This window comes from Podarcis bocagei (genome assembly GCF_964188305.1).
Source record: "Podarcis bocagei genome assembly, chromosome: 10".
In the NCBI taxonomy this organism is placed as follows: domain Eukaryota; kingdom Metazoa; phylum Chordata; class Lepidosauria; order Squamata; family Lacertidae; genus Podarcis; species Podarcis bocagei.
Genome location: NC_138135.1, coordinates 58016403 through 58035631, shown reverse-complemented (window position 1 = coordinate 58035631; position 19229 = coordinate 58016403). Strand labels below are relative to the sequence as shown.

Below are 19229 nucleotides of genomic sequence, written 5' to 3'. Positions count from 1 at the left end.
GGTAAATATTCAACTAGGAAAATAGCTTGAGTGATTCATTTCCTGCAGTTTTACACTGCAACAAAATTAAGTATTGCAGATGTTAACCTTTGACCATAACTTTTTAAATATATTAAAATAAAATATCTCACTTCAAAGCAGTGACTGATATGATATTGATCTTTACAGACTGTTCTGATTTTTATATTGTTTTCTAGCCGTAGTCAGTCTGGCTTAAACCCACAAGTGAGCACAGTATGGCATACTAAAACAAACAAAAAAACCAAAAACTGGTGGCAACTTCCTGTCAAGTCTGGTTTCTAAGGGAGACCCTGCAATTCATATCCTCCACAGAGAAGTAATTTCTGGTGTTGGAGGGCATGCTATGCCACATCTACTAAGTATGGATGGGACATAGCAGGATGAACACACAGAAAACTGCAATTCTGCTTAAGAACAGAAGAGCAATGATTTATTAGCACTAGGAGCCACCTGTCTGGAAGCAGCTATAATGTAATAATTGTTATGGTCATATTCAGATGAAATACCCATTATATTTATATTGCAGATGTCTAGAAACATGACTGTCAAATTTACAAGGCTCTTTTCAGCTACAAATAGTCTAAAGTAATATGGTAAATAAAATTAGAAGCCTTTCAGTACCAATCTGATTCTAATATTGCTATCATATTTCTAATTTCACTCCTCAACTGTTATAAATATTTGTATTAGTTGTGATTGATGAATTTGGAGGGGGGAGTTAAGGAACAATGTTACAAATATGTCCCATTTAGGGACAATGTATGAAATTATTTTTTCACTGGGAAAGATCACTAAGAGACAGAAGCATTTATTATTTTTTATAACTGTGGTCGTGATGGTAAAGTCATGATACACACAGAGAGAACACGTGCTGCAACATAGTTTTACTACATTGTGGAGCATATAGAAGAACAAGTAATTGTTAGAAGAGTGCACAGAAATGGCACTCTTCCACCTCGCTAGCAATTCATGGGCTGTCAAATGATTACATCAGATAATGGGTAACCAGCATAAATGGAGGGTTTTGTATTTATGCTCTGAACTGACCTACATGCTTGGTGCTCCGCAAATGGAGCACAAATGTGATGTTTAGATACATTCTGAGCCATGCCAAATATTCAACCTGGAACCCGGGCCAATATTTAATCACATCGCCTCACCAGCAATGTTTCTTACAACACAGAAAGGCTAACTTAAGCTGATTACTATATCTGAAGCCAGGATTCCTGAGATCTAATTAAACTCAGACCGCTCGCCCGCAGACTAGATGCTATTTGATCTAGGGTTCTCCGCCTATTTTAAAAAAAATATGTTAACTGCTTTAATTGTGACTGGACTTCAGTTAAGATTTCAAACAATTATAGTACCTGAACAAGAGTGGTACCTTGAGGACATGAAAAGTAATAGCTTTGCCAATTAAGAAACCTGGACAAATAATTTTATTTAAGCATTATAGCTAGTTTACTGTCATAATGCTCTCAGATAGATTCTCCTCACTTCAGCACAATTTATTTTCTGATGGCCCAAAACAATGCAGCAAACATAAGATAAAGGTAAAGGACTCCTGGACAGTTAAGTCCAGTCAAAGGCGACTATGGGGTTGCGGTGCTCATCTCGCTTTCAGGCCAAGGGAGCTGGCATTTGTCCACAGACAGCTTTCTGGGTCATGTGGCCAGCATAACCAGTGCTTTTTTTCTAAAAAAAAAATGTTTAGAGGTACTCTTATTTTGACTCAAGAAAATCACCATTTTATAGTTCAAACCAGGAGAAAAAAATACAGTAAATGGACAAAGATTCACAAAATGTTTAGGGGTATGTGTACCCCTGTGCCCCCCGAAAAAAGCACGGAGTATAACGGAACACCGTGACAGAAGCCAGAGTGCATGGAAACATCATTTACCTTCCCACTGCAGCGATACCTATTTATCTACTTGCACTGGCGTGCTTTCGAACCGCTAGGTTGGCATGAGCTGGGACAGAGCAATGGGAACTCACTCTGTCATGGGGATTTGAACCACCAACCTTCTGATCAGCAAGCCCAAGAGGCTCAGGGTTTAGACCACAGCGCCACCTGCGTCCCTGCAAACAATGCAGTAGCACAGCCTGACCCCTGCCTTGCACCAGACCCCACCTGTGATCAAAGCATCAGGTGTTCCAGCAAGGAGGTCCCTCAGCCAGGTACTGGCCAAATGAGGAAGGAGCTGAAGCAGGACAGCTGCAGGAATCTGTTGCTCTGCTAGTGATCCCAGCCAGTCTGAAGAATAGCTATAGCTGAGGCAAGTGAATTCTGAGTAGCTGTTTCAATGCAAACCAGGATGGATGGTCAATAAACAGGTTGTCTGGAAGTGCCTATAGTTTGCTGTTGCTCTAGTGATCTTTGATGTTACCCTTGTTTGTTTGTTTGTTTTTAATTTGTGTCTGCCTGCATTGGATTTTATGGCTAGATTTTATGGATTTTTGAATCGGACTTACCGGTTTATGATTTTATTGATTCATATGATATGTTTTTATTTTGTCTGTTTTATTGTATGTTGCTAAATTAAACACAACAAACTTTACACATTACATAGTGCAACAGAACCCAGTGGCTTCAAGATGTGAATTGCAATATAAACCCATGTTTTTATATACACGCTACTATGTGCATATTTATTGCTACACACAGGAATTATTTCTTTTGTTTATGTTTATGAAGAAGCCCTAAGGATATATAAACCTAGGAGCTCCCTTGTACTGCCTTCAGAACCAGTTCATGCAGCCAGCAGCCTCATGAATTACCTTCTGGGAGTGGGCAGGGCTGCAGATATTTCATAGCACTGCCAACTGTATGAACCAGAAGGCTGACATGTAGCTGCTGCAATTTGTGTGATCACAGCAGCTTAAAAAGAAGGCCATCATGATTCCACAAATTGCCACCACTGTATATATATACAACCCTTCTGCAAGCACCAGTGGAAGTGTCAGAAGCCTACCAGCAGCCCCATGTACTCCTAAAGACTGCTGTGTGGGAGGGACAATGGCTGTATGAAGTTTGGAAGTGGCCCTTACAAACTTCCTTAGGAGTTGAAGATTCTACTGGCCTACAAGAGTCGAAAGGCATGCACTGGATACACAATGAAATACACCAAAGAGAAAGGAAGGAAAAATTAGGCTAGGATAGGTCAGGAAAGGCTTAACTGAAGGAAGACAGGAAGGATAGACCTGAAATGGAGAGGGAGGCAAGGCAGCCTAATGGATGAGAAGGCGAGACTCTTAACAGGATAGCTAAAAGCACAGAGACAGCAAAAAAGATGGAAGTTATACCAGGATGGCAGCAGATGATCAGTTAAAGAAGAGCAGAGGGAATTGGAAGATATGTAAGGAAAGACAAGGAAGGAAAAACAGAGCAAGACCACATGTTACGTTCATTATAGGGGTGCCTCTGATCATCTTCAAGGCAAATCTTTTCCATACTTCCCTCCCACCATCACTGTAATGCTCAGAATGACTTACAGCAGAGACTGCTGCCATTTTATGTAAGGCACAGATTTTTATTTTTTATTAAACAGGTGAATTAGACATACAGTGGTACCTCGGGTTACATACGCTTCAGGTTACATACGCTTCAGGTGACACACTCCGCTAACCTAGAAATAGTGCTTCAGGTTAAGAACTTTGCTTCAGGATAAGAACAGAAATCGTGCTCCGGCGGCAAAGGGCAGCGGGAGGCCCCATTAGCTAAAGTGGTGCTTCAGGTTAAGAACAGTTTCAGGTTAACTACGGACCTCCTGAACGAATTAAGTACTTAACCCGAGGTACCACTGTATAGAGTTTTGATACCCGTGCCAGCAGCCACCAAAAACGTACTGGGAATGGGGTCAGTCCACGTGGTGATGGGAAACTGCTAGGTAAGTGGATATTACAACTGGGTTAAAGCAAATGTTCAGAAGAAATACAACCTATTGTAGGAGTCATTTGATGGGTTACAAAGTGGGCTGTTTAAAATATGGCATCTTTTCTATATTTACTAATCAGAAAAACAGTACCTTCCAGAAAAGTCGATCTGTAGTCTACGGATTCACTTGAGACCATTTCGGCCGTAGGGCTTACACTCCTTGCACTCACAAGCCTGTCCAAATGAGGAGTGTGCACTCGTCCGTCATAGCGAACAATCTCTCCACCTAATTCTTAACATGTGGGAACACAAGAGAATGTCAGCACCAAGTTCTGAACAAACTTGCATTATCCTAGAAGTTTCAGTTATTTCACTGCTAGATTGTGTGGAGCAGCTGATGTTCTGTAGAGTATCTCTATTCCTCCATATAGCAAAAGAGAAATATATTTTGACAGTTGGTGCCAGACATATACAGACAACTGCCCACTCTGCATATTTTATCAGGGGACAACAGGATATTCTGTTTCCTACTGCTGTGCTGGAGAAGAGAATACTTTGCAGCAGGAGGGCATCCATACTGGTTAAAAAGTTTTGATGACAACTATGCATGCAGCCACATAAGCCATCATCAAGTACTCTGAACAAACCACGTGTATCTATAACAACCCTTGGCTTAGAAGAGAGTTGTGGGCCATGTATGACTTCCAGGCTCATCAATATTTGATGTAAATGTTGAAGAATGCCAGCTTTAAAAAATCTAATTAGTTATAACACACTTTTGCTACCCTTATGACTGGATTCTCTTCTCAGAACACCTATGTAGTGCTTTGTCTTCCTTCCTATCCTTCTTCAAAACCCACCTGCAGAATGCCATTGCTTTAACCTCCCCAACTGTGGCAAAGACTTAGACTCCAAGTAGACATAACCAGATTCACTCACTTTCACCTCTTGCTACCCACCCTTGCTTCTTCCCTGCTTCTTGTCCCCCTGTAACTTCCTTGGGGCAGGAAACTGTCTAGCTGCTAACTGAAATAGCAAATATGAAGAGGAACAACACCACCACCTTTGATTTGCTTTCTCTTTTTCCTCCACAGGAAGAGGCCAAACAGTAACAATAAGAGAATAACTGGTATGCACACGATTCCCGCAATGATTCCTGTGAAGCTCTGCTCGGGCACAATCAATACTTTCCCAATAACCATCGATGAAACCTCTTTCTGCCACTGAAAGATAAAAAAGGCAAAGAATCCATAGTTAGCTTTTAAAACTCCCATCAATAACAGAGCTCAATTTCATTTGGGGGACTGATAAGAGAACGTCACTGCCAACATACCCATGCAAGTCACACATGCTAGTCCTATCTCTCATCATTTCCTAACTTTTTTTTTATTCTCAAGGCCAGAGATTGATTGATTTTATTAATTTATATAATGCCTATTGTCACATTAGATGCCTTATTAGAAATAATAGAATAAATCTCCTTCTAACTACAGCACCAGCCAGAAACTGAGAGACAGATAAAAAAAGACAGACTTGGCAACATAGTGAAGAAGCCCTGACCCGTGAGGGACTAACATCTGGCTCCTTGGGTAGCCTTTTTCAGCTTAGGAGATTCAGCAACAGAGAAAATCTGAGCATTGGCAGATGCTTGTATCACCTTTGCATCTGCCACTTGAGCTGCAAGCTGTGAGGGACATGAACAGCATTCGAGTGAAGGATGCAAAAATGTTTACTTTAGCAGCCATTTCCAGCAAGAGATTCAGTTGCAGTGAGGCAGCTGGAACACTGGAAAACTAGAGAGTAGCTTAGATACCTCTTTGACAACTTTGGCTATACTCAAAATGCCACTGGCTAGAGCTTCAGTCGGCCTTCCTCCAGAGGACTCCTCAAATCAGTTGATAGTGGACTATGCTTGAGGTTAAGTGGGAGGGGGCATCTGGAAAGGTGGTGGGAATTTGGTCTATTATTGCTAGCAGGAATCCTAGTTGTTGTCAGGTACACTTTTTATAATACAGTGGTACCTCGGGTTACATACGCTTCAGGTTACATATGCTTCAGGTTACAGACTCTGCTAACCCAGAAATAGTACCTCAGGTTAACAACTTTGCTTCAGGATGAGAACAGAAATCGTGCTCCAGCGGCGCAGCGGCAGCAGGAGGCCCCATTAGCTAAAGTGATGCTTCAGGTTAAGAACAGTTTCAGGTTAAGAACGGACCTCCAGAACGAATTTAGTACTTAACCCGAGGTACCACTGTACTGGCCTCCCTATATGTACTAATATTTTACTCTGGCTGTGTAAGTAAGCAGTTACCAAGGTTGCATCCCTTTGTTAAAGAATAGCTAATGCCATTTGTGCTTCATCATGAAATCTAGCATCTTTTCAGGAATGTCCTTTAAGTTTCTATCGCACTAATGATTCTGCCTTACCAGTTCTGTTGTTGCCTTTCAGTGAGAAGATTGCAACAAGCAGCACTAATCAACCAGGAAATCCAAAGTATTTAGTGTCATATGACAGTATCTCAGTGAGTTGGAATGCACTTGGCAATCCTTCTGTCTTTTTTGGAATCCAGTCCAATTTGGAATGATAGATTTGCAAGTCTCCCTTTTATGCTGGGTGCATAAGCAATTTGCAAATAAGCAGAAAAATAATAAAGTAAACAAACAAAAACTCCTGCCACCTTGCATGCATTATTTCATGCAGGTTGGCCCCATTAATTTCCCACACTGAGAAATGCAGTTGGATGTGCACTGTGAATGTGCCAACATCTAATGCCTTCAGATATGATAACTAAATAATTTACAGCATTTATGTAACAAAGGCATGGATTCTGAAATTTTCAAAAAATATTTGCCAGGGCTATATAGTAAATTATAAGACAACAAAAAACATAGCTAAATGCTGACTTTTGCAAAGGACACTTCGATTAATAGTTGGCTTTCTTGAGCCTGAGCAATGACATCATACCTGCATACATGTTATCCTTTCTGTTCCTGAAAATATCACATCAACTCCTCCTTGGTGCAGAAGAGGTGATAGTACCAGAAGACAAAGCCATCTGTTAACCCCTAGCTCCCAATGTGTAATCTCAGGGGCCAAATATGTGCAAGTCTATGGTTGGATCACCTAACTTTTTAAAATTTAGAGCAGCTGTGTGTTGGCTCCAATCATAGCTGTCAACGTTTCCCTTTTTTTAAGGGAAATTTCCTTATTCCGAATAGGATTCTGCACAACAAAAGGGAAAAGTTGACAACTATGGCTCCAATGTTGATGAGAGTAGCAGAACTGGAAGGAGAAATGGGAGTTTATTCTTTATTCCCTCCATCATGGCTTTTTCCAGATATAAATAGTCAGAATGGGCTTTCTGCTTTCTAACAACAAATCTATCCATGGGAGATTTGTGAAAATGGAGGACTGAACACAATTCAGAGGGAAACATCAGGATTCTGCAGGAGTGTTGCAACCCCTCCAAACCTCAGTATATTCCTTAATCCAGGGGTAGTCAACCTTTTTATACCTACCGCCCACTAATGCATCTTTCTTGATGGTAAAATTTCCTTACCGCCCACCAGTGCTCGATGGAAGGAGGATTCAGCTTGTGCCATAGAACCCCTACCACCCACCTAGAATCCTGAAACGCCTACTAGTGGGCAGTAAGGACCAGGTTGACAACCCCTCCCTTATCAAAGGAACTGCCAGTTTAAGACCAGAGTTAAGGTTGTCTCATGTTGGCTCAAACTGGCGAGCTGAACAAGCTCAACTTGGAAATCAAAACATTGAAAAGCCAGCCTGGGATACTGCCCACGTTTGAACAGATTCAGCAATCCAGATATCAAAAATTATTAAAATATAAACCCCATGTTTTAGACTATCAAGATAACTTGTTCTTTAAAAAAAACTGGGCCATGAAAGCAGACAATTCACACATTCACCTGGAGATGACAACGCAACAGGGTAGTGTAATGGGAGATCTTTCCTGCCTTCATAACAATAAGTCTTAACAGTGGAGCAGACCATGAGAACACCCGATCGCTCAACAAGAATGACAACAAAAAGGTAGGGGAGGAGAGTCGTGGAAGGACCCAATTCATACCAAAGGCAGTGTGGTTAAAGGAAAACTTTGGCTGCTCTTCCACCAAGTAATTGCAAGTGCTGCTTCCAATGAAATGTTTAAACAGCTCAGATGAAGCATGATGTGTAAACACAAGGAACAAATTAGAACTTCAATTGTGCAAATATTATTAGTACAGAAGTGACATTTCAAACTGCACAACGTATGCAATGCTAGGGTAGGTATCTTACCACAATGTTTAGTTCATGGTTGGATTTTAGCAGCTCTTTAGGAACAGTACAGGAAACAGATTGAAACTTCAAAGTAATATTCTCACAGTTCTTGCTTCCAACTTTTAACACTTCACCTTTAACAGCTTCTGAGTCAATGTTATTACCCTGGGAAAAAACCAGATAAAAAGAATTGGAAACAGAATTACAAAAGAAAAAGAAGATAATAGGGAAGCTTTACCAAGCCAGGCTCATTTCCCCTTGCTAAACATTTTCATTAAGGAGATATAATAAAACAAATGACAGTGAGTGGTCATTGAAATGCATTGATTGCTTCCTGAGACTTAGAAACACACTGAGTTTCTGAATGGCAATTAGAATGCATTAAATCAAGTATCATTGCTTGCTGACAGTCTGGTTTTAGGGACCGTCTTCAAATGGCTAAACAAAAAAGTATCTGCCACTTCTACTCTAAACTGCATACAAATGCAACAAGTTGCTGAATGGCCATAGGAACCCCAGCCAGATGGGTAGCATATAAATAATAAATTATGATTATTATGATGATTATTGCTGTAGTTTGGATCCAGGCATATGGGCTTCAGGTGTTGTAAAACAATCCTAGGAATTCATCGAGATGGCTTGGATAGACTGAACTTTGATGAAATGCCAGGAGCTCCATTGTAAATCACAGATACATACAGGGAGAGCCTTATTTTCTTTCAATTTGGTAATACATAGCAACACTTTGGCACAATCCTATAAAGGAGTTCAGTAATTTTCCATTTATTACAACTGCAGAATAAATCCAGACAAATACTTGGGCTTCTTACTGGAAAAGGGAATGCCCTGGATCCTGAAATACTGTCTGTAGGTTTTAGTGCTTTTGAGTTGACACGCGTTCCCCAATCACAGTTATTGACTTGTTGGTCAACTGGTGCTACAATTACGTCTCCAGTGACTGTTTTTGTCCTTTAAGATGCTGTGCAAGGGGCCTTCTGAAGGCCTGATTTTATAACTCCCCTTTTGGCTGAGCCAGGCTTTTACCTTCCCCATACCTGGCGGGCGTGGCCTGGCTGAAATGGTTTTGTGGCCCAAATGTGGTCTGAGAGGTCTAAGTAGACCCATGGGCTGGTGGTTCTCCATCCCTAGCCTAGACAACGGATGCTTCTCTTTGTCTAACTGGCTAGATATGCATTCATTGCCTCAAAATGTGAAACTAATAAGGATTGTGGAGTTTTAGGTGGCCTAAAAATATATTTGTGGATTTTGGAGGAGAGAAAACCCCTCTTACTTCCCCTACAAAAACCCCAGACCTGCAATTTTACATGCTTCATCTGCTGTGGTAAAGAGAGTACCCTGTACCTGGCTGCCGCTTTAAATATGCCAGGGGCAGGAAGGGCACAGTCCCCGTGTCCTTGCCTCTGAGTGGCCTTGCAGGCAAGGCCAGCCCAGAAGGGAAGGCCCAGTGCGGACGGAGGTAGGTGGCACCAGGTGACAATCCCCTCCCCAAGCTACACAGGAAGACGGCAGCCTCCCAGGACTAATCGGAGCCATGCCATGTGGCACCCCCCCCCAAAAAAAGAGCCCCATGTGAGCAGATATTCTGTGTCTGCTTATCCCAGAAGCAATAAAAGTTATAGCAATTTTTAGATTCCCCGTAAGAGTGAATGGGGAACACAGAGCTTCATTTTCTGCAGAGTAGCTCAGAACCCAAATCATAAGTTGACAGGACAGAACAATTCAGATTTTTTTAAAAGCATAGGTAGAAGATAAATGTTGGGGTCCCATGTGCAGCCATACGTCAGCCTGACTTTATCTAAAGTCACAAAGACAGACTTTTAAGATGGGGATGTCTATCATGGACCTTTTGCAATTCTTCGCTGAAAACCAAAACAACTGTCCAGATAAGTTGCCTAAGAGCTGCGGGATTTTTTTCTTCTTCAAGTGGTGGCGGTGGCATAAAGTACCCTGTTCTCTTTGAGTGAGGTAAAAAGAACCTTTTGGTCCGAATATGTTCACTTGCTGAAAGGAAAATGTGCCGCATTAGATTAGTCTTACTGAAAAACCAAGTGATAAAGGCTCCTCTATTCTTCTGACACTAATTAAGAAAACAGATAAAAGAATTTTGGTTTGCTAAGAACTGTTTGTTCACTGAACCAAGCGCTCATTTAATTTCATGCTGTGCTTGCTTAATTACTGGATGACAAAACGTGATTATGAGGCATATAAACTTGTCTCTGGTTTTTTTGTGTGTATATAAAGCTCAGAATGCTGCCAATTCGGCCTACAGTGACCTTTTGACAGAAGGAACACAAGTTCTCAAAAGCTGGCCTATAGTTTATGAGTGCCTCTCACTTAAGAGTTTGATTTGTGGGGGAGGAGACTGAATAATAGTTTACCCTATGATGCACTTCTCATTTTAAGTAGGGAACTTACCACTGATATTTAAAACACGTACCTAACACTAGTGCAAGAGCTTAGTGCAGGATACATACTGTTCACATGTGAACTATATTTGGAAGTGAACTGTATTCGGCCAAAGTGAACTATATTCGGAAGTCTGTAGGGAGTTATTTAGGATTAAGTGCTGAAATTGCTTACAAAGCGTGTTCTCCTTCATGGAGAGCATGTGTTGCGGTGGGGGCCGCCAGGACACTCCAAAGTTGGGGGGCGGGCTAATTGATCGTTGGCCACAGATACGATTGGGGCTTCCCTTGTTGTTGGGAAGAAGTTAATGTTGCCATTTTTTGATTGACAGCCAGAAATAGTAAAACTCCTTGCACGAGGCTAGGGCTTCCTCTTTTCGCCCGTGCATCAGATTGCCCGTCCCTCCCTCCCTAGAATAGGGTTGTTCGCTTTGACCTTGCTATGCCTGTCATGGGGTCGTCTGCTTTGGAGCGGGGGCCTGGTAGGAATTTTGTCCATCTGGCTGATTGGCTGGGGCCATTTGGTTTTTGCCTACTGCGTAGCAAATCGTCACAACTTGTAAGGTTCGCGGTTAGGCATTGGTTTATGGTTTGGTTGGTTGAGGGGCATGGATTGGCTGTGCCTGCCCCTCTAATGCTGCTGCTGCAAGGGATTCCGTTAAAGGAATTGGGGGCTAACTATTGCTTGTCCACTCTGTCAAGGGGGCTCGGGCCATAGCAATGAGCTCCTGGTTGCATTTGGGGTGAGGGCAGGTTCCCTGCTCTGCGTAACCCCCAAGTGTATTCCCCTATTCTGACTTTCGCATTGTGCGGAATGTCAGTCTGTCCCCCATGGTGGGGGCAGATAGTCGCAACCAATGCCTACGCAACCACTCACAAATTTGTATTTTAATAAAGTTGTGGCCAAAATTATGCCAAAAATCTTAAAAAAAAAATTCTGTGTGATGTGTGAGTTATTGGGGTGGACCTGGGGACCTCGACACGCAACTACAAAATTGCTGACAAAGGCACAAACATGGGTAAGGCTTGACATTACTCCTTAACCAGGTTTACTTTTGTTGCCAACTGAATCACCGTGAGTTGGAAGAAAGCAAACACAAACGAGGATCAGTTTTAGTTATCACATGTCAAAATGTCAGTGAAATCTACCAGGCTTCATTTATCCAATTGCCCAACACGGTCTGAAGTTGTTCATTTCTGCCTCTGTGTCCTGCTCACAATTACTAGTGGACCTGCCCAGTGCTAAAGTCTGCTTCCTGGGATGTAAAACTGTTTAGCAACCTTTTTAAAGAAATGTGGTGTGTTTTTTTTTAAAAAAAGAAAAGCCAGTGGGTCCTTATAACTGACAGCAGAGTTCTAGACCTGACCCAGTCTTGGTTTAAAGATGTATTGCTACTCAACAACACAAGTTCTTGGGCAAGCACTTGTAAAAATATAACCAAATTCCTTACTGTTTTACAGGCATATGCATGTCTGTTAACAGAAACCAGGGCTTTTCTTCTAGAAAAAAGGTACCAATACTCACTATGAAGTTGTTACGTAAGTGCCACACTTTAAACTAGTACTTTTCTTCTAGAAAAAAAATGGTGCTGGTACTGACAGAAACTAAATATACATGAAAACCTAAATTTAACCCAAGCTTCTCTTGTCCCATCTGTATGCCAGTCAAAATTATATCCACATTGTTGTTTGCTTCAGATCCTCAATGGTTCCAGACAAGTTTCCCAGAATTCTTTGGGGCGACATAGGCAAGCTCATTTACCACATTTAAAACCAAACAGCCCTTACCTTAATCACTATATTTTGGTTTCCCTTGGAAATCACCACAGGTTTTGAGGAAATGGTAAAGACCGGGTCGTTCACGTAATCAAAATTAAACGCAGGTGAGATGACTCCATCAAATATGAATAATACTTTTGTCACAAAAGGTGGTGTCAGGTTATAGGATCTTAGCATTGGAGTTGTGCAGCAGATCATTTCAGCATTAGAACGATGATTACATTCCTAAAATAATAAGGGGGGGGGAAGAGGTATTAGATGTTTACATGCCTAAAATAAAAAAAGGAAACTGAATAAGTAGACAATTGAGTATCACAACATTTTATATGACTTCAACTTTTTGTTGATTTCTGCTTTCAGAGAATTGTCCCAATTATAGCTTGCATATTCTTTAAACATAGCAACAATATAGTTTTCCATTATAAAACTTCACACTCACTTAAAAAAATTGTAAGATTAATTCTAATCATGGACATACTTTGCAACACTCACCTAGTGATGTTACATAAACCGGGCTTAAGCAAGTTATATTAGGGGCATATCTCTCTCTCTCTCTCTCTCTCTCTCTCTCTCTCTCTCTCTCTCTCTCTGTGTGTGTGTGTGTGTGTGTGTGTGTGTGTGAAAGTCTATGGATGTGTGTCTTGGACACTCAGTGTTGTCTTCTACTCTTATGTCCAGCTACAGTGTCCAATACTCCTACCATCTTGGGAAATGGTTCTTACGTTGAAAACTCTGGGAAGTTGTAAATTCTGGTCTTATTTCAACTGGTACAGGTTACTTTGTGCACCAAGGGATGGATGCTTAAATGAGATCCAACACATTAACACAAAAACATGTGCCCACTTTCAGTACACACTGAGCTTCTAAACCTGTTGATTTCCACGTTTGTTTCAATAGAAAAAATATAGGTCTTTATTTCAAGATCTGACAGCTCCATAGAAGCAAATAGCACAACCCGTACCTGCAAGAAGTAGACCCATAAGAAATTGCTCAAATGGCCAAGTCTGCAATGTAAGGAGGAGTACTTTTCTACTTAAAACACATGGGAATGTCAAAAAAGAAGAAGAAAGAAAGTGGAAGAAGAGGATTTTAGTCTCATTTTACCCAAATGTAGCTATATATTTTTTCTGTGACCAACTGTAAAGGAGATGAATTTCTTTGACCCTACCTACATCAAGCTATATTCTATCTTTATCACCAAACTCTGAATATAATTGTACATTGCGGCAGCCTTTGGCTATGTGCAATAAAACTGACTGACTGACTGACTGATTTATTGACAGTTAAAGCGGTTGTCTTTGTACTGCAATGCTGGATCACAAGCACATACACACGCAAGTTGTTTATGTATGATAAATGGTAGGGAACCGAGACGATAGTCAAGAGTCGACAGTCAAGTGTCATATGTATATTTCTCCCCCCACCCCAATCTAATTGGGGAAATGAGCCTATAACCAATTTGCACAAATGCAAAGCATGCATAAAAAAATAGAATGCATGTTGTAGTAGCTCTGTCAGACTCTGTTGCCAGCTTAGAAATTCTGGTGTGCTTTCTGGCTGACTCAGGGCCAAACTACATACTGTGCTGGGATAACCACAATTGATCAATCTTTCTTTATTAAATGCAGCTGCAGGAGTTGTGGGCAGTGGTGTATTAAGTTATTGGGATGAAGTAGTAGCATGGAGGGGTGGAGGGCTTTAGCTCCTTCTGCAGTCTAAAGCACACAAACACATTTGATCTGCTGAGGGAAATACAAGTGCCTGTGTTTCCCCCCCATGGAGAAAATAGCAGTTTGCACATATGTCAGTTTGTGACCGAGAGATCTGCATTTAGAAAACAGCATGGGGGGGAAGGGGTTAAATGCCTGGAGCTTCTGTCCAATCAGATTAGCAGCCACTCCCTAATGATGCATTTATTTAAAAAGAAGAAGTCAAGAGATCAGACCAAGATCTTCCAGAAAAAAACACACAGTTTATCTCATAGAACTCTAAACCTCTGCCATTTTATCTAAACTCATGTGTACAAAAAGCATTTCTAGAATTAATCGGAGGCTGTTGGTTTGTATGCCCATGGAAAATTCTGGCCCAGTTGCATCATTTTTCACGTGAAAGAACAGCACAAATAGTCCATGGCTGAGGACTGTGGTCTTTCATTCCGTTGAAGGCTGGAGCGGAAAGGAAAATAACCCAGCAATGGAATTCAGTTAAGACAATGGAAGAAACATTCCAGACTACTGCCAAAAATGCTACGGGCATCTCAAACTCAAAACTGGCAGCAGCTGGGAATGTTTTCTTCCCCACTGTCCTACCTAAAGTATTGCAAATCATACATTTGAGGCGCCAGGCTTTGGGAAGGAGGTGCGAGGGCTCGGAGATGCTGCAGGAACCCTCACACCTTCTTCTCAAAACCCAGCATCTCTGAGAGGTCCAGTGTTGTCCTTAGGTCAGGTCTGCATGTGCAGCAGAACAAGGTAATATAAAGGACAGTACTGCTTAGCCTGCAGGTGGGAGTCATCACTTTTTAATGTTATCCAGAAAAATCCTAGCTTAGCCAGCTTTGTAAATATAAGCATAAGTCCATAAAAGTTACTAGCCTGCAATTCTTCTTACTCCCACTGCAGGCTGGCAGAAGAGGAACAAACACCTCTGTCCTTCTAGCAGCAGTTGACTGCATTTCTATGCTGGGCACAGAGTAGGAACAGAGTACTCTGGTCCTCCTTTGCCAGCCAGTTCTCTCAGATGCATTGAATTTCATGCACTTGCAAGAATTCCTTCTTGCTTATGGCTACCAGGCTAGTGCCGAAATATAAGGTTTAGCTCAGTCATCTGTTTGCTGTGCTGGTTTTCTATATGAAAGCCATTAAAAAACCCCCATAATAGAACATCCATTAATTAATTTATTAAAAATTAAGTTATTTTCCCCAAGCTGCAGAGTGCAGGTAATTCCCCCACTCAGTTCTGTGGCATGTGTGGACCAAGCCTTATTAATAAGAAAACAGATATTGTTCCATAATTTTGCACACTTCTTTTATGGTGAGCTATATGTATGCCTCAAGGGAGCACACACAGATTGTAGGCACTAAGCGCTTAAATTAAATGCTTGTGTTGGCAATCATAAACATAGGGTGTAAACCCTATTGAAACAGTGGGACTGACTTCTGAGTAAGCATGCATAGGAGTCTGCATGTAAATATGTTGTGTTCCGTTTACATTAAATAGAATGAAATAATACTAGCAAGTCATAGATTAAGCATGTAACTACATTCACGTTTGCTGCAATGGCCTCAGACAATTATATCCCTTTTCATTAATAACTACTTTAAAAGATACCTATATTCCTATTTTATATATGTAGGTGATTATACACAGGAGCATTTGTATACATCAGAACAGATCCTGGTAATCATACTGATTTCATTAGCGTACATTCATTGCACATCTAATCAACTTCAGAGTACCAATGTTTTTTAAATTAATAACAGTGACACTTATAACCTAGTTTGTGGGCATCTATTAGAATAGGGTCTATAGCTCTTTACTTTATCAGGCCAGTCTCAAACAAAAGATGCTTTCAGAGAACGATAAAAAATAAATAAATCTAATAATACTCTTTAGTGGTGATGCAATGTGACTGATTGGGAAGGTCAAGAGAAATTGCATTTGTTGTGCCCTTATTGCTAGGTAATTTGACATGACATTCTTACTCTGAAATTGATTTTAGAAATTGAAAAATGTGGTGCTTTTCATGAAATACTGCATTGATAATCTGTAAGAAAAAAAATCCAAATTCATCTGATCAAGACTAAATTAACATACCACCTATTTTATCTGGCTTTTAAAAGACATTTTCCTTGAACGTTTCCACTGTATTTCAGGTAGTGTTTCTTCTTCGTTGGAAAAATATATATGTAAGTATTTACAAAAAGTTGAGTACTGCTTAAATATGTGTAGCATTTAAGTGAGTTGAAGGAAAGAAGGAAACCTTCTTCAAAAATACACATGGTTTACAATATGAAGGCCTATGTATTTTTGCCTCAACCCTAATTGTGACCTATGAGGCAATGAAAGCAAGCCATGGCCGATAAAACCTGAACTCCACTATCTAACTTGATTTTTAAGAAACCTGCACAACAACAGGATAAATGTGGAAGAAGATCTGTGTGCTTTAGGGTAGCTGGTAGCTGACCCAGATAAAAGCAAGGGGTAAAAAGGTGGAATGTTATAGCATCTCGACCGTCATGGCAGCCCAGAGGATAAATGGCCTTTCATAGAGAATTTAAAGCACGGATGCCTAACAATGTGAATGGGAAGATTTAGGTGATCAATAACAGACATGGAAAAAGGTAGACGGAAATAAAAAGGAATAGTGTTTGGCCTAGACAGATGCATCCAACTGCTAAGATGTCTAAGCTAAGATCTGTCATGTGATTCTGAGCATTCCAGTTTCACCAGAAATGAAAGAGTGAAGGAAATGACAGTGATGACAAGTGGACGTCTAATGCAGAAAAGGGGTGGTGGGGTGGTGGTGGTTGCACACACTGAAAGGGCTCTTTCGGATGTTAATGATCCTGCCTTGTTAAAACATAGTTTGGGAAACTAGGAACAGGTATCAGGCCAAAGTGAACACTAGCTTCACACATTTGCTGCCAAGGAGTGTGGTGGAGTCTCCTTCTTTGGAGGTCTTTAAGCAGAGGCTTGACAACCATATGTCAGGAGTGCTCTGATGGTGTTTCCTGCTTGTCAGGGGGTTGGACTCGATGGCCCTTGTGGTCTCTTCCAACTCTATGATTCTATGATTCTATGTATTTCCACCCATGCTGGCTTCAATTTCCCTATACACACTTCTCCACGACAATGACACTTCTCCAACAAGAATAAAATGCAGCCTACATGACAAAGAATTTTTCTACATGCTTGGCTGGTCTTAATATATTTTGTGGTATCTGAAAGCTCAGCTGGCATATAGGCCTGCACTGTCATGCCTGTTTGCCCAAGTACATCATCAAACCCTTTTAGAGACTTTAAAGAAAGCTAAGCCCACCATTGCAACTAGCTGCGGTCATCTTTAACGCAAAAGGCTGCATCGTTCTGTCAGTTAATCAGAAACTAGAAGATATATAGAGATATGCAGAATAAAAATCAACATCTCAAACAATTCAAATTTTTAAATGCATCTTCAGCTACCTGAAGATAAGTCCCAATGAACACAGTAAAACTTACTTCTGCGTAAATTTGCACAGGATCGTGCTGCATGTTCTGTTTGAAGGTATGCACATATTAATCTAAAGTTAGCACTTATGCTACACAGGGGTCAGCAACCTTTTCCAGCCGTGGGTCAGTCCACCGTCCCTCAGACCATGTGGTGGGCCGGACTATCTATCTATCTATCTATCTATCTATCTATCTATCTATCTATCTATCATCTATCTATCTATGGGGGTGAACAAATTCCTATGCCCCACAAATAACCCAGAGATGCATTTTTTTAAAAAGCACACTGTCAGGGGTTTAGGAGCAGAGGCACGGGCAAGGGAGGAAACAGAGAGCGAAGGGGAGGAGGCAGAAGAAAAGATGAGTGATGACGACGACCCGAGATCTCCTAGTCTTTCTAGTGAATCAGAGGATTCACAGAAAGGAGCACCAGTGGCCAGGGCAAGGGGGGCACCCCAGGAAGATAGAGCCAGAGGGGACTCAGGGGGGAGCAGCTGGAAATCGGGACCAGCGTCACCGCCAGGAAGCAGGGAAGAGGAAGGGAGCCAGGGGGGAAGCGCTGGCAGCTCACCACAGGAGGGAGGGCATGAGTCAGGAGTGGCCACACCTCCATCGGGGAGCGAAGAAACGGTTAAGAGGAAAGTGGAAGGTTGGGCGCGCGCGCCAAGTTCAAATGCAGAGGAAGGCGGCGCAGTAAGCAGCCCCGAAAGGGAACCAGGTCCTAAAGCCCGGCGCAAGGAGGCAGGAGGGTCCGGGTCAGCGTCAGAAGAATCCCGGAAGGAAGAAGCCCCGGGGGGTAGAGGGACCCAGAGGAGGACAGTCAGGCGGAAAAGGTGGAGCAAGGCTAGGATATTAAGTTGGTGCACATGGGGCGGAGACTCAGACGGAGCTTCGCCGATCTAGCTACTAGACGTAGAGTTTGCGCGCAGCAGCGTGAGAATGGAAACTGTAATTCAATAAAGACTTTTACTTAATGATCGCTGGCTAGCGTGATCCTCTGTGAGCTAGGATCTTCAAGCAGCTCTGACACACACATTCTACATGTAAAAACACGCTGATTCCCAGACCGACCATGGGCTGGACTGAGAAGACGATTGGGCCGCATCCGGCCCACGGGCCTTAGGTTGCCTACCCCTGTGCTACAGACTTACCACAGTAAAGTTCTTTCCCAGCTTAGGGACCGTTACCACCATCTTTGGAGAGTGTGCTGAATTCAGATTGATCCCCTGAGCTGTAATTGTGCTTCCACCACTGAGGAAAAGAAATAGAAACAATATTCATATAAACAAATACCATTCCAAAATGTATTTTCATTTTCTTAAATATCAATATGTTATTTAGACTCAACAGATTAAAAATGGCCTTGTGAAAGAAATGAACACAAAATCAGAAACGGCAACCCTACCTATATAGGCCAGTCCCCTTTACTCCCTACAGTGGCCTTTGATTCCCACTTCAACCACTGTGTAAGGTTGATTTGATTTCCCCCACCTTGTTCCTGATGTAGATCTTCACTGACCCCTTCTTTCCTGGCCAGGTAAGGCACTATTCTGTGGTTCACTTCAGGTGACAAAATGTCTAGGCTCCCATATATGTGTGTATGAGTGCGAGAGAGACGCCTCATTTGGACATAATG

The 19229-nt window shown here is 41.7% G+C and overlaps 1 protein-coding gene across 3 annotated transcripts in view; it reads right to left on the bottom strand.

Annotated features, from left to right (window-relative positions):
- MET (MET proto-oncogene, receptor tyrosine kinase) overlaps positions 1-19229 on the bottom strand; it is a 106349-nt gene that overhangs the window by 18339 nt on the left and 68781 nt on the right. For all 3 annotated transcript variants that reach the window (XM_081211416.1, XM_081211414.1, XM_081211415.1), the window contains exons 10-14: positions 18745-18844; positions 12392-12607; positions 8196-8342; positions 4959-5118; positions 4047-4187 (exon numbers count right to left, since the gene is read on the bottom strand). In XM_081211416.1, the coding sequence (XP_081067542.1) occupies positions 4047-4187; positions 4959-5118; positions 8196-8342; positions 12392-12607; positions 18745-18844 (764 nt within the window). The remainder of the gene's footprint in view (positions 1-4046; positions 4188-4958; positions 5119-8195; positions 8343-12391; positions 12608-18744; positions 18845-19229) is intronic.